The 22,301-nt window shown below is 45.2% G+C and overlaps 1 protein-coding gene across 1 annotated transcript in view; it reads right to left on the reverse strand.

Moving 5' to 3' along the window:
- Nucleotides 1–21,965, reverse strand: part of LOC149315416 (uncharacterized protein KIAA1755-like) — a 74,099-nt gene extending 52,134 nt beyond the window's left edge. Inside the window, exons 1-4 of the mRNA XM_089513424.1 lie at nucleotides 21,900–21,965; nucleotides 7,149–7,346; nucleotides 2,355–3,603; nucleotides 112–303 (exon numbers count right to left, since the gene is read on the reverse strand). Coding sequence (XP_089369550.1) covers nucleotides 112–303; nucleotides 2,355–3,603; nucleotides 7,149–7,346; nucleotides 21,900–21,902 — 1,642 coding nt within the window. The 5' untranslated portion in view covers nucleotides 21,903–21,965. The remainder of the gene's footprint in view (nucleotides 1–111; nucleotides 304–2,354; nucleotides 3,604–7,148; nucleotides 7,347–21,899) is intronic.
- Between the last annotated feature and the right edge of the window lie 336 nt (nucleotides 21,966–22,301).

The raw sequence follows: 22,301 nt of genomic DNA on the forward strand, positions 1-22,301 counted from the left end.
ACCCTGTCTTGCTTCCCCATCAACTGTCCTTGGCCAAGCGGCTAAACTATTCAACTATAAACTATTCCTGATAGGGTTTGGTTCCCAGACCTTCATCGCAACTTGCAATACCTGGCAGACACACAATTCCAGAAGACAAAAGCTCAGGATGCAGCGACTCCCAACTAACAGGTTCCCAAAGGTTGGATCCTGGAAGGTGCAATTCTTGGAGCACGGCATCAACGCTAGAAAAGCGGTTGCTGTTGCTATCTATGCTCTTGGATGAGGGATGTTCCAAAAATACTGCATCAAACTGATTTGGACCTGGAGAGAGAAGGAAAAACCGAGAAGTCAGGAAATGTCCCAGAAGGCTATCTAACCTGACCTCACCTCAGGGCTATCCACAAGGTACTATGTCTCAGGTTGCATCCGCACTGCAGAAATTTCAATTTGACATCACTTTAACTGCAATGGCTCCATACCATGGAGTTCTGGGAATTGTAGTTTGTTGTGGCACCAGAGCTCTCCTAGAGAGAAGGCTAAATGTCCCCCAAACTACAATTCTCATAACTCCAAAGCATTGAGCTAGGGCAGTTAAAGTGGTATCAAAGTGGATTATTTCTGCAGAGCGGATGCAGCCTTAGCTGAACCTTAAAAGATATTTACTAAAGCTAAGAGCTCTATTGCCTTTGCAGATAATACTACTACTACTACTACTACTAATAATTGTCCTTATAGGTGATGGATTCTTTTTCAGTGCAAGCATTTGGACAGAGGCCAGAAAAAGCTCCTTTTTTTTAGCCTGCAGCTGCCAGAATCTTCCCAATTTGCTGGGAGATTCTGGGAGCTGTAGTCCCAAAAAGGAACTTTTCCCAAGCTCTGTGTTGGCAGACACACTCTCCATGAACCAGAGAAGGGGAGAGAGGATGAAAGCGAGTGTGGGCTTGCCTAAGAGAGCCTGCTGAGTTCATGGCACCGGCGAGATTCGAACTGGAGGCTTGCCAGATTACAGCTCATCCCATTAACAACCTCAATGCAATAGTTTTTTTTCTGGTGTTACAAAGGTGGCGGAATGGGATAGGAAGCCAAACCTGCCCTCCCAGGCAACCACAGATGCATTTCTCCCCCTCTTTGTACAGAATTTTGGAAATAATACTTTTCATGATGAATTGTAGCAACATGTCAGGAGTAAACAATGAAAGGAGTTTATCCCATGAATATCCTGGGAAAATAATAATAATAATACATATTTATTTATATCCCGCCTCTTCCACTTTGAGGATCGAGGCGGGTAACAACAGAGTTAATACAATATACAAAATAATGTAATTACAGTAAATGATTTCACACGATGGCAGACAAAACCCGCCCTTAAAGTGGTCACAAAGAACCATGGACGCGCATCTTTTTACTTTCAGCATTTCAGCGACAATGCATTTCCGATATCACTTTGTTTGCCCTATTGCGTGTGATAATCATTCGCACAATTACTCGCCATTTTCGCTTTATTTCTGGGGGCTTTAAATGTACTTTAATCTCTCTTTAATGTCAAAATTAGTCCCAGTGTGATAAACTCCTCTGTCAAGACATTCCTTCTAATGGTTCATTGAAATCTGCTCTCCTGTAACTTCAGACCATTAGACTTGGTCCTACCCTCTGAGGCAGAAGAGAACAAGCATTATTATGATCACTATAGTAATAATAATAACCACTACTACTACTATTATATCATCATCATCATCATCATCATCATCATCATCCCACCTTTCCCCCCAATGTAGGGACTCATATACATAGCTTGAAGGTAATTTCCTACACAGTATTTTTTCATTCATTTTGTGCATGAAACAAAGTCTGTTTCATCAGAACCGTCAGAAAGCAAAGGTCTCACTATCTCAGCCACAGGTTCTAATTTTAATAATAAATCCAAAATTTGGGAGCGTTTCGGATTCCAGAATCCTGGAAAAGGGAGGCTCAACCTGTATTAGGATTCAGGTCTGGAAAGCCCTTTGGAAAACATGGCATCCCAGCTGCTGCTTCCTGCTCATAGTTCACATGTTTTGCACTTACTCTTAATTGCATTCCCACAGCATTAGATCAGCGGAGCGTTTTGGTAGTTTTTGTAATTTTCTTTTCTAACAGGAATGTAGACCGATGGAAATAAAATGAGAGTTAGAAGCAGAAGTCAAGATGAACAGGAAGACACAAAAGCCAGAATATAGTAGTTAGAACCAATTCTCTGAAGGTGGGAAGTACTTTTATATTTGGGTAAATTAATGATGTTTTTAATGATCTTGCAAAAAAATTGTTATGAATTTTAATTTGGAAATTAATTTTTGAAAATATTTTTTAAAATTGCATTCTCACAGGATTACCTTTCTCTGCGTTTGCTGGCTTGGCTTGGGCTGCTTTGGGAGAGCAAATGATCCTTTTCTGAGGTCCTTCCTGACCCTTCTTGGCTTTTTCCACAACGCAAATGGAAGCTGGAGGAGGATGAGGATGACGGTATCCTTTCAAGAATGAAAATTTATTGCCGGCAGCAGGACCTTCCATGGGAGACTTCAGGTGTTTCATGGGCCTTTGCTTGGAGACCTCTCCAGCTTTGCCTTCCTTGTTTGGATGCTCAGAGGAGATTCTGGAAACTATCTCTTCCGACCCTTTGGTGGGCTTTCCATCTGGGCTTTCGGAGGCATGTTGGGCTGTGTCCATCTCTTCCAAAATAGCTTCCATCAATCCTGAGCTGAAGCTGACTGGGTTTTTCAGGGCGGCCACATAGGATTCCCGATAGCGGCATCTTGGCTCGTGGACTTTGGGGTCTTGGTTCATTTTCCTCCTCAAGCAAGGGGTGCAAGGACCTTCCTCCGAGTCTGGCCCCGTCCCACAACTCCAGCTTTCCTCCACAAATCCATTCTTTCCCTTCATACAAACAAGTCCCTTCTCAGTTCTGGGTGATTCCTCTCCTTGAGATGGTTGTTGATGACCTGAAGGCACCATAGACTTGGCAGGAGAAGGGGAATCCGGTTTCTTTTCTTCTGAAAATCCCAGGAGATTCACATACTCCCCTTCCAGGTTCTCACTGATGATATCACACAGACTTGGCAGGGTGAACAAAGTGGAGTTTTTCCAGGTTCCTTGTTCTACCTTGATAAGGCCTGGATACTTGCCTTGAGATGGCCTCGGGCTTCCATCAACACCAGCTTTCAGGAAGGAGTAAGCCTCCAGATAGTCTTTTTGTTCCACCAAACCTTCTGTTTTGGGCAAGTGCACGAATTCCGGAGTCACAATTTTGTTCCATGCAACAGGCACAATCCCATTCCCGGTGGCCACCAAGCAAGTGTGGAGCATTGGTCGGTCCAAGTCCTGGTTGATGTCCTCCAACCATTCCTTGGTGAAGAGCAAGGAGCACGAAGCTTCGGGGACAAGGATCTTCTCCACGGTGGTCAGATCCCTGGAGAGACATTTGACCGCCAGGCAAGCCGACTGCTCCCCACACGGCTCCGCTTGGAGGTAGAAGTCGCCGGGACGCAGGAGGAGCGGGTTCAACGGCCCCAGATGGACCACTACCTTCTCATGGAGACACAACGGCCATCCCTCGTGGAGGAAGACACGGCTGACGTAAGGGGCCTGGGGAGGAGAGAGAGACCAAGGATCAGAGCTCCAGAAGCTACCTTTTAAAAGTACAAGTTGCATCTCCCTTATCCGAAACTCTGAAAAGTAAAAGTAGAAAACTCCTTTTCTACTAATTTACAGCGTTTCCTCCTCCTCAGCTTTCTACCAACATGCTTTGCCAGAGAGGGCTAAAAACCTCGTAAGACTACAAATCCCAGGATTGCATAGGATGGTGCTACAGCATTTAAAGTGGTGCCAAATTGCATTATTTCTACAGTGCAGATGCACCCTTAATAAAGATGTAATCTTTTGTTACTGAAGGAAGCAAGGAATCATTTTAACTTACTAGCAATGAGAAGATGGGACCTAAGTCCAAACGCGCAATTCATTTATAGCCTGAAGTGAATTTTATACAGGTTTTAAATAATTTTGTGCATGAAATAAAGTTTGTGTACATCAAAACATTAGAAAGCAAAGGTGTCACTATCCCAGCCACCTATATGGACAATTTTGGTGTGTTGCAGCATTGCAAGTACTAGGAAGAAAGCAAAGAAAGGAGGCAGAGTTCTCTCTTCTCTTGCTACCCAAAATCCAAATACACAATTTTCACTTATCTATTTGGATTTACAAAATCCAAAATTGTCCAGATGGGTGGCTGGGATAGTGACATGTTTGCTTTCTGATGATTCAGTGTATGCCAAAAAAAAAATCATGCCCAAAATTATTAAGAATATTGTGCATACAATTGTCTTCATGCTCTTTGTATAAGATGTATTCAAAACATAAATGAATTTCTTGTTTTGACTTAGGTCCCATCTTCTGGGAGTATTTTGGATTTGGGGCCAGCAAGATCTTTAGGGAAGGGAGAACTCTGCCTCTTTGCTTTGCTTTCTCCCTGGTACTTGCAAAATGCTGCAACGCACCAGCATCCAAGGAACAACGATCCCCGGAAGATGTAATTCTCCAAGGCCTCAGAATCCCTAGTAGGAAAAACATAAGCAGAAGAACAAATGGTTTTAATCAGTGCCGCACGCCAATGGCCTGACAGCATTATTTCCTGGCTGTCTGGCGGCATGGGAGGAACACATGCTTTTCCTGCACTGCAGCTGGAGGCACGCAGTTACAACTGAAAACATTTCCTCAAAATAATGCTCCCATCCACAGGAGTGTAGCGATGGGGGACGAGGATGAAAGTATTGTGCGTTTGTGTAAGTGCCTTTGAGTTGCCTGTCCGCTTATGGCAACCCCATTGATTTCGTGGGGTTCTCTTAGGCAAGGAATTCTCAGGGGTAGTTTTGCCAGTTCCTTCCTCTGAAATACACAACCTACAATACCCGGTATTCCCAAACTCTGGTCCTTCGAGGGCTCGTTCCCACTATGATTTAAAGCAAATCACTGATCGGGTTACATGACCGTCATTCCCATTTGAAACCAGTTCCAATCCTACTGTGATTGGTGTCAATCGTGATGAAGTGAGGCAAATGCAAAAAACCCCTCCTTTCTTTCCTGGCACTAGCTCTTTGGCAGTTCTGTTGTAAAGAATCGATTCCGAAATGTGTTCAACAAGTGGAAAGGACGGCTCTGAATGGCATCATTCTGGAAGGAAGGGACTAAGGGCAGAGGGATGTTTAGTGTCCCTCCTCAGTTTTTGATAGAGCCACCATCTTCTCCCTCTCTCAGCGCTGCCTTTCTGCTTGAGGAGTGACTTACAGGTGCATGATTTTTAAAAAAAACAAATCATAGAATCATAGAATCTATGAGTTGGAAGAGACCGCACGGGCCATCCAGTCCAACCCCTTGCCATGCAGGAAATCCAAATCAAAGCATCCCCGACAGATGGCCAAAATTGATAGAAGATTTGATGCATTGGTTTTGCAACTACTTGCAATCGGTGAGGCAAGTACAGTGCGCCAACGCCACTGTACGCGGGCACACTATATGCGGTTTCAAGCTTACACTGAAGCCACGTGACAATCAAACATATGGTGTGTGCACCCATGCCACGTGCACCATGTGACACCACAAGCATGCGCCCCATTGTTTTCAATGGGGCACAAGCATACACCAAATGCTGCTTATGCAGGGGTCCAGAACAGATCCCCCATGTAAGGGAAGGGCCCACACTAGTTGCAAAACCAATGAATCGAATCTTCTATCCATTTTATTCTTTAAAAAAATGGATAGAAGACTCAATTCATTGGTTTTGCAACTACTTGCCTCACTGATCACAAGTTGTTGTAAAACCAATGAACTGAATTTTCTATCAGTTTATTTTAAATATATATAGTTCCCAAGCCGGGCTGCCGCTTCCGTCTCTGATGGCGCACAGATGGTTGACATGCATTTTGAAGTGGTGCAAACTAGTGGGGATGACAATCGTGCCAAAAAAGAAGTGATTACAAGGGGATAATGAAAAGATCCGCTTTCATAGTGGGAACAATGGACCTTTTGGAATCGATTCATTGACACGGACTGAAGGCAAATTCCAAACCAGTTTAAATGTAAGTGGAAATGAGGCCCTGGTGTTCTGAAGTGCAGTTCCAAGAAGACTCAGCCATCTTGGCCAAGGACTATCCAAGGACTATTCAGGGTTGATCGTGTTTAACTTCCAAAATCAGATAGATCTGGTGCTTTGGCAATGACCTTCTTTCCAATAGGAATTTGGCCCACACATAACATTTTCCGCCTGTCCTTATCACAGTCTATTTGTGGCCATTTTCATTCGGCCTTTGGTAGCTCTGAGAAAGGACTAGAGGAGAAGAAAGCAAAGTCTGAACTGGAGCCATATGCAGCCACCTACTCACCAAAGGCCACCATTTCTCTGGCAAGAAAGATGAAGGAATGAGGTCTAATCTGCATGCATAAATAATGTAGTTTAACTCTGCTTTAACAGCCATGGCTCAATGCAATGGAATCCTGGGATCTGAAGTTTGTTATGTCCCCAGAACTTCCTGAAATCAATAGTTCCTGAATAAAGGTTTGGTAAGTTTTAATACTGAAGTCTGAGTTTCTGAATTTGGTGTCCTGCTAGACTTGACTCCATTCCACGGCATCCTGGGATTTGTTATCTGCTGGGGTTTGGTTCCAGGACCCCCTGTGGATAACAAAATCCTTGGATGCTCAAGTCCCATTAAATATAATGGCTTGGCAAAATGGTCTCCCTTATATGAAATGGCCAAATCAAGGTTTGCTATTTGGAATTTAAAATTGTGTTTTGAAAATTTTCAATCCCTGGATGCTTGAATCCCCAGATTTAAAAAATAAATAAATCTGTGGATAAGGACAACCAACTGTCCTTTGTGGAGGCAACAGAGCTCTCTAACAGTGAAGGTCTAAATATCTCTCAGAGCTACAGATCCCAGGATTCCATAGCAGGGAGCCATGGCAATTAAAGTGGTGTCAAAGTGCATCATTTCTGCAGTGCAGATGCAGATGGAGCCCTAGTCACAGAGAGATGCATCCAAATTCAAGGGTTCTGGGGTCCCCAGGGATTGCAAAATAGAGTCCCGGGGTCCGTATGTGGCCCAAGGATGGTGTTTTGGCACCTGGATTGTACTTACACAAGCGGCCTGGCGGACATGCTCCAGAAGGCGCTTGGAAGGGATGAGGAAGTCCAGGAGGCAGCAGAGCCCATCCCCGTGGTACCTGGCCTCCAGGACACGGAAGAGCTGGCTGAGGACCGTCGGAGCCGTGGCCTCAAAGGGAGGGAAGAGTCCCAAAAGTGTGGTCTGTACAGCGGCATCCAGAGACTGTGGGTCCTATCATGGGGTAGACAAAAAGGTGGTTAGAATAATAAGCCAGCCCTCAGGATTGCGGGGCAAGATTGCAGCTGGCACAAAATTATTTTAGGGTGGTTCATACAGAGCCAGCATTGTTAGAGGACTGGACAAGGACTCTGGCAGACCAGAGTTCGAAACTGCACTTGGCTACGGAAAAACCTTGGGTGCATCTTTGTAGAATATAGTTACAATTATATGCAAACGCAGGTCTGATGCTGAACACAAAGAAAACAAAAATAACAACCACAAAAGAAATACACACATTCAATCTCGACAATGAGGAAATTGAAATAGTTTGAGAATTCCCATATCTAGGTTGAAACGTTGACCAGAATGGAGACTGCAGCCAAGAAATCAGAAGAAGACTAGGAATGGGAAGGACAACTATGAATGAAACGGAAAAGATGCTGAAGAGCCAAGACATACAACTGAGCACTAAAGTCAGAATCGTCTAGGCTATTGTATTCCCAATTAACATGTTGGACATTGAAGGAAGCAGACAGAAAGAAAACCAACTCCTTTGAAATGTGGGGCTGGAGAAGAGGACCTAGGATGACCCCATGGACAGCCAAGAAGTCAAACAAATGGGTTCTTGAACAGATCAGACCAGGGCTCTCCTTGGAAGCAAAGATGGTCAAGTTGAGACTATCATACTTTGGCCACATCATGAGAAGAAATTGATCACTAGAAAAAACAATAATGCTAGGAAAGGTAGAAGGTAGAAGAAAGAGAGGAACCATCTAATTAAAAATAATAATTGTAAGCCGCTCTGATAGCCTTTAGGGCTGAAGGGCGGGGTATAAATACCATAAATAAATAATAATAAAATAAAAGGAAGAGCACAAACTAGATGGATAGATTCAATCAGGAGGATTATGGGCAAGGGCTTATTGCAGGATCTGGGCAAGACTGCAGCGGAGGAGAGGGATTCTTAGAGATGTCTCATCCACAGGGTCGCCATGAGCCGGAATGGACTCGAGGGCAGCTAACAACAACAATATAATTATATAATGCAGTTTGATGCCAGTGTTAAGTGCTGCAGGTCCATCCCATGGATTCTTGAGATTGGTCGTTCTGCAAGGTCTTCTTTTGCCCAAGAGGGCTGGTGCCTCACCAAACTACAAATCCCAGGATTGTGTCAGATGGAGCCATGGCAGTGAAAGCTAGATGGTTATATTCAATTAGGGAGAGCACAAGTATTGGAGTTGCAGGACCTGAGCAGAGCAGTGGTGGAGAGCGGGTCTTGGAGATCTCTCGTCCACAGGGTCGCCATGAGTTGGGGTTGACACGAGGGTAGCTAACAACACAACAAAATTTTCCTGTGCCACTGTCTTGATCATCATAGATTTTGGTATCGACAGAGGGGGTAGTGGTGATCGTGGAACCAAACCCCTGCAGATACCCACCGTAGGGCCCACCATAATACAAATGGAACACAACTCTGCCGGTGGTTACTGACACTTTGCTGTGGTGATGGTGGATTTTGGTTATTGGAAAGGTGGAGGGGTATAGAAAGAGAGGAAGGCCCCATGCTAGATGGATGGACTCTATGAAGGAAGTCCTGGATATGAATTTGCAGGAAATGAACAGAACAGTGGAGGACTGGGGGCCTTGGAGACGTCTCCTCCAGAGGGTCACCATGAGTCAAGATCAAGGGTGGTTTCCAACAACAAATGCAACGATAAGTCCATAATCTCAACAGCCTCCTCAGGCCAACCTCTGTTTCTGCAAAGATGAAAAGCCCTGACTCTGGAAGACCCCCCCTTTGCCTCCTCCTTGCAGAGCAAAGGCTCTTGGCGGTGCCTGGAACATCTGTCCAGTGTAAGCAAAGCAAACTATTCCTCCTCCTCCTCCTCCTCCTCCTCCTCCTCCTCCTCCTCCTCCAGGCCTCATTCAGAAGGAACAGAACCCAGCTTTCCTCCCTCCTTTTCCCTTGCAAAACCCACTTCCCGACATGAAAGATGTTTGCTCATCTCCGTCCCTGCGGCCCACACTTTCCAGCCTGAAGGGACCACCCAGAGGACTCAGCCTTCCCAGACAGAGAGCATTTCTGGCTCTTAGGCAATGAGAAGGAAGCGTGAGAAAATCATCACTGCTTGCAACAGATGTATTAACATTTTTGTACTACAGCTCCCAGCATCCCCTGATCAACAGTGATGGTCGGGGGGATTCTGAGAGCTACACTTTGTTTAAAAAGTAGCATTTCCAAACTGTGAAGCATAAGAAAATCATCAGAGCATAGAAGGGAAGCATTAATATTTGGGGACTATAGCTCCCATAATACACCAGCTGGGGATGATTAACTAGGGGGAATAGCCAGGGGGAAGGGATTCTGAGAGCTGCAGTAGAAAAAAAGAAAGTGGCACATGACCCAAACTGGAAAACATAGGGAAATCATAGAATCCTAGAGCTGGAAGAGACCCCAAAGACCATCCAGTGAAACTGCATTCTGCCATGCAGGAACTCACAGTCAAAACATCCCTGATAGATGGCCATCCAGCCTCTGTTTAAATACTTCCAAGGAAGAAAATGATCTGGAATGGAAAGATTAACATTTGGGGACTGTAGCTCCCAGAATCCACCAGACAGGGGATTCTGAAAGCTGCAGTAAGAGTTTTAAGTGACACTCCAAATTAGAAAACATGGGGAAATGATGTGGAATGGAAGGATTAACGTTTGGGGACTACAGATCCCAGAATCCACCAGATGGGGGATTCTGGGAGCTTCAGTAGGAAATAAAGTGATACTTCCAGACTGGAAAGCATGAGAAAATGTTCATTCCAAAATATTGGAATGGAAGCGTTGAGCATTAACATTTTTGTACTACATCTCCCAGAATTTCCTGAACCAGCCAGTTGGAACCATGCTGCTTTGGGGGATTCTGGGATCTGCAGTACAAAAAGGGGGATCATTCCCCAATCACAAGAAGCCTGTCTGGAAGACGCTGCTACATTCCAACCAGTTGCTCTCCAATAAAACATTTGAGCATCTCGTAAAACCAAAGACGGTGCCAACCTAGGAAATTATATCGCCCGCCTTGTGATGTCCCCTTGTTTTGCTGTCAGGCTCATCCTTGAGCCAAATGGAAATCCCAGCTGTTGCTGCTGCAGGGAGGGATTTCAATTGCAATTCAGACCCTTTGAGCCTTTCTGGAAAAGATTAGAGATAAATCATCCTCTCCAAAGAGAGGAGAAGGGGACTCTGAGAGCAGAGTTGGGCCGCACTGTTCCTCTCCTGGGGCCCACTCATATTACACAATTATAGCACTTCACCCCACTCCTTTACTGCTGTGACAAGAACATATCATGGCATCGTGGGATCTGTACTTTAGGGAGGGGTGTTTAGCACTGGCTACCAGAGAGCTTCTTGTAAAACCTCAACAAACCACAAACCCCAGGGTTTCCTATGGAGCATGCTAGCAATGGAAAAAATATCCACCAATTCTTGAAAAATGATGGGAAAACAATTTTTTCAAGCACAGATCTATTCAAAAAGGACGGTGCAAAACTGGATAAGAACAATTTTGCTTTTGCATCATTCTTTTTGACTCACCCTGTTTTGAGAAACCTTGATGAGAAGAATCCTGGACCGATGGGAATCTTTGCTGTTTGAGACCTATTCTGCACAAAATTCCCGTGTCACTGTTTTTGAACAGAAAACAGCATTTTCTGCACAGAAAACTGCCTTTTCTATGCAAAAACATGACATTTCCATTTATTTTCTGTGCAGAAAGCACTGCATCTGGGGACATTCAACATGAAATCTGCAGGTGGTTCATTTCCACTGAAAACAGTTTTTGTTTTCTTTAATAAAACAGTTTCATGTGAATTTTGTGCAGAATAATTCTGAATCGCAAAACTGCATGGTTTTCATGTTTTTTCCTGGAATAAAATTGCTGAAATGGCTTGTTGCTTCCTTCAAGAAGAAACTTTGGTGATGTCTGCATGGAGGAAAAGAAACATCCATGCCCTGTTCCTGCAATGATTTCTTTAGACAACGTACGGGGTCAAAATGGGCAGAACATGGGCCCAATACATCCTCTAGGATGATTCTCCAGAAGTAAAAGGGTCTTCTTTTGCTCCACATTAGGACAGAAACTATGGAGAATCCTGGAGTATGTGGACTGAATGCGGGTGCGCAGACAGTGAGAGGAGCATTGATAACTGGGAAAGCTGCTGACCTCCTCCCAAGCATAACTTCCAGTGCCCTGCCACAATATTTTTACATTCACGAGGTTCCAGTGCCATTCTTTTTGCAGATGTGCAAACTGATACCCCAGAGGAAAAGATCAAAATTCAAAATGATCTGAAAAGAAATCTGAGCCAAAGCTAACAAAATGAAATTCAACACTGAGAAATGTAAGGTACTGCACTTAGGGCAAAAAAATGAAATGCATAGATATAGGATTATAGGGAACGCCTGGATGAACGAGAGACTTATTCATGTGAAAGGAATCTAGGAATCCAAGTAGACACAAGCTGAACATGAGTCAACAGTGCGATGCAGCAGCTAAAAAGGCCAATGCAATTTTAGGCTGCATCAGTAAAAGTATAGTGTCTAGATCAAGAGAAGTAATAGTGCCACTGTATTCTGCCTTGGTCAGGCCCCACCTGGGATATTGTGTCCAGTTCTGGGCAAAACAATTCAGAAGGGACACTGAGAAACTGGAGCGATGATGTGTCCAAAGGAGGGAGACTAAAATGGTGAAGGGCCTGGAAACCATGGAGAATACCAGGGCAGAAAACAAGAGGGAGAGGGTCTGGCTCTTTGCTATGGAATTCTGGGAGTTTGCTTGCTTTTGTGTGGTGCTCCAAACAGAGGAGCTTTTGTGGGTTCCCTCTTTGAGGGAAGGAGGAGAAGGTCCTGGGCATCCCTGCCATCCCTGCCTCCTGCAGGCTGCCAGCACAGGAGCCCCGCTGGACATGACACCAGAGGCCCCCCGCAGAAGCAGCCAGACCCTCTCCCTCTTGCTCTCTGTCCTGGTCCCCTCTTTCCCTCTCTCTTTCTCTCTCTTTCCCTCCTTTCCTCTTCTCTGACTTGTCCCAACTTTCCTCCCTTCCCTCCCTCCTTCTTTCCCCCCTCACACACACACGCACACGCACACGCACACCTTCCCTCACTGCAGTCCCTCACCTGCCTGCCTCCCTGCCTGTCATTCTTTTTGCAGAGAGCAAGAGGGAGAGGGTCTGGCTGCTTCTGTGGAGGGGGGCCCTCTGGTGTCATGTCCAGCGGGGCTCCTGTGCTGGCAGCCTGCAGGAGGCAGGGATGGCAGGGATGCCCAGGACCTTCTCCCCTCAAAGAGGGAACCCACAAAAGCTCCTCTGTTTGGAGCACCACATAAAAGCAAGCAAACTCCCAGAATTCCATAGCAAAGAGCCAGACCCTCTCCCTCTTGCTCTCTCTCCTGGTCCCCTCTTTCCCTCTCTCTTTCTCTCTCTTTCCCTCTTCCTCTTCTCTCCCTTGTCCCAACTTCCCTCCCTTCCCTCCCTCCTTCTTCCCCCCCCCCTCTCTCTCTCACACACACACACACACCTTCCCTCACTGCAGTGGCTGGCCTGCCTGCCTCCCTGCCTGTCATTCTTTCAGCCAATCAGGAGACGGAGGAATGAGAGAATGGATTTCTCTCGGCTTGAATGGACCTCCGTGGAAAATGTTCTGGGAACGGTTTCAAGAAAAAGGAAGCGCTGTGCGGTAAAATGCGTTCCGATCACGTTCTGATCACGTTCCAGTTTACTCAACGCGGTAATATCCATTCCAGGAACGTTCTCATCACGTCTGAGAACGATATGCGATAATCTCCCATGTCTTAAAAGACTTAGGAAGCTGGGGATGTTTGGCCTGGAGAAGAGAAGGTTAAGGGGTGATATGATAGCTCTGTTTAAATACTTGAAGGATGTCATATTGAGGAGGGAGCAAGCTTGTTTTATGCTGCTCCAGAGAACAGGACCCGGAACAATGAATGCAAACTAGAGGAAAAGAGATCCCACTTCAACATTAGGAGGAACTTTCTGACAGCAAGAGCCATTCAACAGTGGAAGATGCTGCATGGGAGGGTGGTGGAGTCTCCTTCTTTAGTGGTATTTAAACAGAGGTTGGATGGTCAACTTTGGTTGGACTTGGATGGCATCTTCCTGCCTGACAGAAGGGAACTGGGCTGGATGGCCCTTGTGGTCTCTTCCAAGTCTAGGATTCTATGATTTTAGTGCAACCAGAGCAGTTAAAACAGAATCATAGTGCTATAACTCTGCATAGTGAAAGAATGCTATGATCCGAAGATCTTTAGCACCCAAAGGCTTTGCAAAAGACTTCCTCAGAGACCAGGAGAATCCTGGGCCTATACATCTGTCCTAGCAACCTAGGAAAACTTGCACTCCTTTAATGTCAGGGGTTGCTTTGTTTTCCAAAGGGTTGTTCTAAATATCTCTTGGCTGAAAACCATGCTCTCTATGCATATTGCCGTTTGCTGTGTTCCAAAGTGGTAATGCTGCTGCGGGCCTCTTGCCTGGGATTGCTAGCAATGCCTCCTAGCCTTTGCATGCAATTTCATTATTGAATTGACCACATTTCTTTGCTAGTGTCTCTGCTGGTTTTCCTCCATCCACCTGATTCCTCTCTTTGCTTGATTCCAACCCTTTGTCTCCTTTGCTTTGGAATGACTGCCTCTTCCAAAGTGAGTTTGTCTGGCTCCAGCTTGCTGTACATCGTCTGGTTATTCTCATTTTCATGAAACGCTCCTTTCTTTTTGGCAACGAAGAGGTGGAAACGTATGGTCCCAAAAAGTGTTTTTCTGACCCGTCAATCCCTCCACCCTCCCCAGACTGTCCTTTTTTTCTTGTCCAAATGAAGAAGATGAATTGTTTCTCTGGGAAGCCTCCATAGGATGGACCCATGGTGCCTAAAGCAGTGTTCAAACTGCATTAATTCTCCAGTGTAGATGCAGCCAGAGAGGGAAAGGTCCAGGGAGAGTTGCCTGGATGCTCCAACTTTTGCTGTTCCAGTTGCACCTTCGAGGCAAGGGGTGAAGAGTGTGTGTTTGGAAAGGAGAATAGAGGGAGATCTTCGACTCCATCTGGATCTCCCTCCTTCTGTCTGTAATGAAGCAGAGAGTGAGGCGGTTTTATGAACCACAGAGGTTCCTGTTCCCACACACCCTCTTTCCAAACAGCTGCAAATGATCCCTGCCGGCCTCCTGCGGGTTCCTCGCTCTTGGTGCCAAACTTTTGTTCCTTCTACTGGAGACGGGGACATGGCTCGCTTTGCAAGGCAGCCTGCGTGGGAGCTTTGGGGGGCTATTGCAGGCATATTGGCCACTGGAGGGATCTCACAACAAGGCTGAAACTCTCCAACCATCCCTCACTCGGGGGTTATTCAGACAGTGAAAATACAATACAGTGGAAGTACAATCAGGATCAAACCTTTGTTGTTCACATGAATTTTGAATGCATCCGATTAAACTGGGGGGCAGGAGGGGGCTGCCAAAAACCCACTTAACCAGGGATAATCAATCTCAGATGTTTTTTCAAGTTTTTCCAAAAGATTCACATCCTTGGTTGTGTGAGTAACTGATGGAGATAGACCCAGGATAAACTGGGATAAAACTTTGCATGCCTTGAATGTGCTCCAAATACATTTGTATCATCGACTCCTTCTTTATTCGAGCCCTGGCACATGAGAGCAACCAAACTCATAGAGATGCACAGAAATGTAGTTCTGTAGTATGAACAACAAACCTGGAATACAGGGATGAGGTTATTCACCTTGTTGCTGTTAACTGCCCTTGAGTTGATCTGGACCCATGGAGACCTTGCAGATGAGGCATCTCCAAAAAAACCCTCTGTCCTCCAATGCTCTGTTTAACTCCTGCAAACTGAGACTCAAAGTGATCTCTTAAACAGAATCCATCCATCTTGCATGTGGTCTTCCTGTCTTTCTGCTTCCCTCCACCTTTTGTAGCATTATTGTTTTCTCCAATGATTCATGCCTTCTCATGATGTGTCCAAAGTACGACAACCTGAGTTTTGTCATCTTGGCTTCTAGAGAGATTTCTGGCTTGATCTGCTCAAGGACCCATTTGCTGGTCTTTTTGGCTGCTGTCCATGGGATCCTCAGCATTCTTCTCCAGCCCCAATCATCTCAAATGAGTTGATTTTCTTCCTATCCTCCTTCTTAACTGTCCAGCTCTCAGTTCCATCCATGGCAATAATAGGGAATACAGTGGCTTCTACAATTCTAACTTTTGTGCTCAGTTGTATATGAGGGAATCAGGGAACCTGGGAACCTGGGCCGGGATGGTTAATCTGGAACGACCTGCCAGATGAGATCCGTCAGATAACATCATTAGACAGCTTTAACAAAGCGGTCAAGACGGATCTCTTCCGGCAGGCCTTTCCAGATTAACCATCCCGGCCCAGGTTCCCAGGTTCCCTGATTCCCTCATTCCTCCCGTGGCCCCATCTTAGTGATGGTTGAGGATCAACAGAGGGCTATCAGGGTTTTTAGTTTTAATTGCTGTTTTTATGCTTGATATTGTGTGTTTAATATGTTATACTATTTAATACTGTCTTAAGGGGGGGAGGGATAAAGGGTTTTTAATTGTCATATTTTATATTTTACTGTTGTTAACCGCCCGGATTGGTTTGCCAGAGGGCGGTATACAAATAAATATTATTATTATTATTATTATATTATTATTATATCCTTGCATTTCAGGATCTTCTCTAGTTCTTTCATAGCTGCCCTCCCCATTCTTAATCTTCTTCTGATTTCCTGGCTGCAGTCTCCATGTCTATCAATGTGTGATCCCAGGTATGAGGATTCTTTTACTATTTCTATTTCTTCACTTTGTAATTCAAATTTGTGTAGGTTCTCTGTGGTCATTATTTTTGTTTTCTTTATGTTCAACATTAAGCCTGCCTTTGTACTTTCTTCCTTGATCTTCCTTAGCAGTTATCCCAGGTCTGTGAGGTTTTCTGCTAGTATTTTGGTGCCATCTGTGTATCTCAGATGGTTGATATTGCTTCCTCCTATTTTCACTCCTCCTCCTTCTGTGTCCAAGCCTGCTTTCCTTACAATATCTTCTGCATATAAGTTGAATAGGTGGGGGAAAGAATACAGCATTGTCTTACTCCTTTGCCAATTGCTGCACTGGAAAAAAAAATGGAGTTTATCCCAGAAAAGTCATGTAATTACGCAAAACTATTTCACATGACGTTGCAGAAAACCCACCATTAAAGTGGTCACAAAGAAGCATTAATACACATCTCTTCACTTTCGGGACGTCAGAGACAAAGCATTCCAATATCACTTTATTTGCACACTTGTGTGTGATAATCATTTGTGAAATTACTCACCATTTTCACTTTATTTGTGGGAAGATTTAAATGTGCTTTAATCTCTCTTTAATGCAAAAATTAGCCCCAGTGTGATGAACTCCATTGTCTGAATGACCCTCATGGCGCAAATAATCCAGGTAGAATCCAGGTTTAATCTTTGTTGCTCACATGCGTTTTGAATGTATCTGAGCAAGTTTCATGGGGGCTGCCAAAAAGGCCCACTTAACTCAAGATAATCAAGCGCCGTCCCCCCCCCCCCCCCCCCGAGAGCCTTATCGCTTTATTGAACAAACCTGTCAGGCAAATGAAAGGGCAATTTTTTTTAATCCCAGGATGTAAAAGTCCGAGAAAATACTGTAAAAGTGTTGTTTTTGCCAAAGGGATTAAAATATGAAGTCTCCTTCCTTGGAGGTCTTTAAACACAGGTTGGATGGACATCAGTCGGGGATGCTTTGATTTTGAGTTCCTGCATGGCAGGTTCTTGGGGTCTCTTCCAACTCTAGGATTCTCTAAAGGTTTGTGCATTGGACTATGACTCTGGAGACCAGGGTTCGAATCCCTGCTCAGCCACAGAATCATAGAAACCCATTGGGTGATCTTGGGCAAGTCACACTCTCTCAGCCCTGGAGGAAGGCCGCTGGATCTACTGAATGCCTGAAGAAGAATCCTGGGGAAATTTCAAAACCCTTTAACCAAATTCCATATTTCTATTTCTAAAAACAGAGCACCCTTCCCAGGCATCCCAAGCCACCAGAGACACCCCTGCGGTGTCCTTTGTTGGTTTCATAAAGCTCTCTGGTCTCATTGCTTTTCCAGCCTCTTTCCAACCCTTGCCCCCTTTTATTTCCAGCTGCGCTTAAGGAGGACTGCTATTAGAAATCCAACAAAACACACTCCTCCTTCCAGCTACAATAACAGCACACTTTGCAACGCCTGTTCTTTTGGAAATGTGAACCTTATTTGCACACCATGCTGCATTCAATTGCAACTGATAAATAAACAAATTTGAATCGTGAATTTTTAAATGATGAGTTTTAGGTGTTTTAATAATGTGTGTACATCTTATTTGTCCTTTTAAACTGATGTGTGTTTTACCTGATGTGTGTTTAACGGATGTTATTCGTTCGTTCGTTGTTGTTGTCCTCTGCATCAATCGGGTAAGAAATAATAATAATAATAATAATTCCGAAGAAGATGCATGATGCAGAATACACAATTTATTTGCAATTTATGTATTGCAATTATTTAACAACAACAACAACAACAACAAATTGCAATAAGTAAACTGCAGAGAAATATTGTATTCTGGACCTTGCATGTTCTTTAGAGACAACCCACAGGTCAAGATCCAGTTCAGCATTTGCAAAGCATGTTGTTGTTGTTGTTGTTGTTGTTATATAATTACAATAAATAAATTGAAGAGAAATTGTGTATTTTGGATCTTTCATGATCTTCAGAGACAACTCTCAGACCTCGCACAGGTCAAGACCCAGTTCAGCATCTGCAAAGCATAGTAATCTTTTCACACTCTTGCGATACTTGCAACCTTGCACAGCTGCTTGTGGAAGGGGAAACTTAAACCAGTGCAAATCCCATTTTACTACCATTTACAAGTGAGAGAATTATCCTATGAGATAGGAAAGCGGGAAGGAAAAGGTCAATGTGTTTAGCTAACTGAAAAATCTTATTCCAGTAAATCTGTGGCTGCATCTGCACTGCAGAATTAATGCAGTTGGACAACACTTTGACTGCCATGGCTCAATGCTGCCAAATCCTAGGATTTGTAGTTTTGTCAGTTATTTAGTCTTCTTGCTCACCAGATTTCATCTGATCTTGGAAGCAGAAGGGTCTGCCCTAGTTAGTACTTGGATGGGAGACCGCGAGGGTGTCCGAGGTTCCCTAGGATATATTTCAGAGGAAGTAATTGGCAAAACCACCCCTGCGGATTCCTTGCCTAAGAAAACCCGATGAGAAATTCATAGGGTCGCCATAAATCCACAGGCAACTTGAAGGCACATTTGTTCTTGTGTGCATCCAAGTCATGTTTTTACTTATGGCACCCCTATCATAGTTTTATCTTGGCAGGTTTCTTCACAGGGGTTTTGCCATTGCCATCATCTGAGGCTGAGAAAGTGTGACTTACCCAAGGTCACCTAGTGGGTTTTATGGAAAGCCATCTGTCAATGGGGATGCATTGATTGAGAGTTCCTGCATGGCAGAATGGGGTTGGACTGGATGGTCTTCTTGGAGTCTCTTCCAACTCTAAGACTCTATGATTCTATGCTCAAGTGGGGATTTGAACCCTGGTCTCCAGAGCCGTAGTCCAATGCTCAAACCATGCCCAAGCCACATACACAAACTTACCAGATCCCAGCTGAACTTTGAAGCTAAGCAGGGTCAGCCCTGGCTAGTACTTTGATGGGAGATGGCCAATGAATGCTATGTGCTGGAGCTGGAGGTTCTGTTTCAGAGGAAGCAACTGACAAAACCACTTCTGGGTCTTTTCTGCCTAAGAGAACCCTGTAAAATTCACCGTATGTCCATAAGTGGCTTGAAGGCATATATGCACACAATATAGCAAAGGGCCTAAATGCCTCAAAGGTACCAGATCCAGTCTGAACTTGGACAATAAGCAGGGTCAGCCCTGGTTAGGACATGGATGGGAGATCACCAACAAATCCCAGGTGCTGTGTGCTCTGTTTCATAGGAAGAAACTGGCAAAACCACCTGTAAGTACTCCTTCCCTAAGAAAACCCTATTAAATTCTAGGGGTCCCCATAAGTCAACAGGCGACTTGAAGGCACATATACACAATGCAGGAATGTGATCCTGTCTGATCTTGGAAGCTAAGCAGGGTCAGGTCTAGCTAGTCCATGGATGGGAGATCACCAACGAATCCCAGGTGTTACATACTCCATTTCAGAGGAAAGTACTGGCAAAGCCACCTCTGAGGATTCCTTGCCTAAGAAAAACCTAAGAGAAATTATGGGTTTGCCATAAGTCCACAGGTGGCTTGAAGACACACACTGCATAACACATGTCCTAAATACACTAAAGGCACCAGATCTTGTCTGATCTTTGAAGTTAAGTAGTGTCCGCTCTGGTTAGCACTTGGATGGGAGACCATGAATGAATGCCAGGTGCTGGAGGCTATATCTCAGAGGAAGGGACTTGCAAAACCACATATGAGCATTCCTTGGCTAAGAAAATCCTCTGAGAAATCCATGGGGTCACCATAAGTCCACAGCCAACTTGAAAACACATACAGATGTCTAAATATCCTCAAGGCATCAGAAGCCATCTGATCATGGAAGCTAAGAAAGGTCAGCCCTGGTTAGTCCTTGGATGAGTGACCACCAATGAATCCCAGGTGCTGTAGGCTGCATTTCAGAGGAAGGAACTTCCCAAACCACCTCTGAGGATTCCTTCCCCAAGAAAACCCTACAAAAGTGATGGGGTTATTATAAGTTGACAGGCAACACAATAACACAATATAGCACAGGGCCTAAATGTGCCCCAAAGTACTAAATCCCATCTGATCGTGGAAGCTAAGCAAAGTCAGCCCTGGTCAGTACTTGGATGGGAGGCTGCATTTCAGAGGAAGGAACTGGCAAAACCACCTGGAAGCATTCCCTTGGGGTCCCCATAAGTCCACAGGCAACCTGAAGGCACACACACACACACAGACACACGGGGCAGTAGATCTTGCCTCGTCTTGGATGCTCAGAAGGGTCAGCCCTAGTTAGGGCTTGGATGGGAGACCACCAACAAATACAAGGTGCTGTATGCACTACTGCAGAGGAAGGAACTGGTAAAATCACCTCTGAGTCTTCCTTGCCTGAGAAAACCCTAGGAAATTAATGGGGTTTCCATAAGTCCCCAGGCAACTTGAAGGCATGAATGCACAGAATACAACACAGGGCCCAAATACCCTCAAGGCTGCAGATCCCACCTGGTCTTGGAAGCTAAGCAGGGTCAACCTTGCTTAGTCCTTGGAGGGGAGACCACCTACAAATGCCAGGCACTGTAGGCTCTATTTCAGAGGAAAGAACTGACCAAACCACCTCTAAGGCCTCATTCCCACAACATTTTAAACTGGTTTGCAAATGGGTTTAAAGGGATTTAAATGACCCTGGTTCGCACTTGAACTGAATCGCTGAAGTGATTCCGATGGGGGGGGGGGGGGGGCATGAGCTAGACACATTTAACCCACGTCTTTTCTGACGCTGATTTTTCCCTGCATCTTTTTGGATAAATTGATTCCACACAAGTGTGAACCAGATGCAGATCGGAATTGATTTTAAGAATCGATTTGAAGAACTGAATTCATGAATTGATTCAGTGTGAACAAGATGCGGATTGGAATAGATTTTCTATGACGTGAGAAGGGGTCGCCGGGTGGAGAAGTGGAAATTAACAACCTGTGTCCACCCGTCCTTCAACCTTGTACGGAAGTGCGTAAACGCGATTGCAGTGATGGACAGAGGGGGGAAAATCCTGCTGAAAATGTTTCACATTGAACCGATTGATTTGCCAATGTGAACTACAAGTGAGTTATTATGAGAGACTCCCGCAGGAAATGGTTTAAATTAAATCGATTCATTCATCAATGTGAACCACAAGTAATCCTTCCTTATAGAAAAGAATCATAGATCCTAGAGTTGGAAGAGACCCCAAGGGCCCTGATCCAGTCCAACCCCATTCTGCCATGCAGGAACTCCCAATCAAACCATACCTGACAGGTGGCCATCCAGCCACTGCTTAAAGACCTCCAAGGAAGGAGACTCCTTTACTCTCCAAGGGATTGTGTTCCACTGGCAAACAGCCCTTACTGTCATAAAGTTCCTCCTAAAGTTTAGGTGAAATCTCTTTTCCTGTACTTTGAATCCATTGCTCCTGGTCCTGTTCCCTGGAGCAGCAGAAAACAAGCTTGCTCCTTCCTTCCTCAATATGATATCCCTAAGTAAACCCTATGAGAATTCATGGGGTCCCCATAAGTCAACAGGCAACTTGAAGGCACAGAAAGAGAAAGAGAGGAAGAGTGGGGGAATTTAAGTAGAAAAAAAGGGGGGTCAAGGGGGTCTCCTTCCTGGAGCTGGGCTCCTTTGTGGCCAAGAGCTGAGCCACCCAATAAAGCAAAGGAACTGAGAGCAAAGGTGAAGAAGCAGAAGAGGTGCGCAAAGGCGTTTGGGAGGATTACCATGGCTCCTGGGCAGTGATGCTGGGAGGGCAGAGAAGGGGGCAGAGGGGTGTTCAGGTGCCCCCAATGCCCCTTCCCTCCTCCCGGGGTGATCACTTGTGATCAGGCTGGCTTTGTCGGCTTCTGGCTCCCCTTCCAGGCTCCTTCCCAGCCATATGGTCTTCTCTGCCTTCCCTCTCCAGCACCAGGGATGGTGGTGGTGGTATTGTGGTGGATCCTCAGTGCCCTCCAAGTGCCAGGCAAGGAGGGCCAGAGATGCCAGGCTGGCCAAGCAGCCCACTTTTAGCCTGAGCCGTCCATCCGGAGTGGAGTTCCTTGTCTTTGCACTCCTGCCTTGCGTGCCTGGCTTGCAAAAGGAGAAGCCAAGCTGGGAAGGGGAGGGATGGAGGAGTGGAAAGAAGG

This window comes from Sceloporus occidentalis, unplaced genomic scaffold (assembly GCF_023333645.1).
Source record: "Sceloporus occidentalis isolate IW3139 unplaced genomic scaffold, rSceOcc1.0.p SCAF_3, whole genome shotgun sequence".
Lineage (NCBI taxonomy): Eukaryota > Metazoa > Chordata > Lepidosauria > Squamata > Phrynosomatidae > Sceloporus > Sceloporus occidentalis.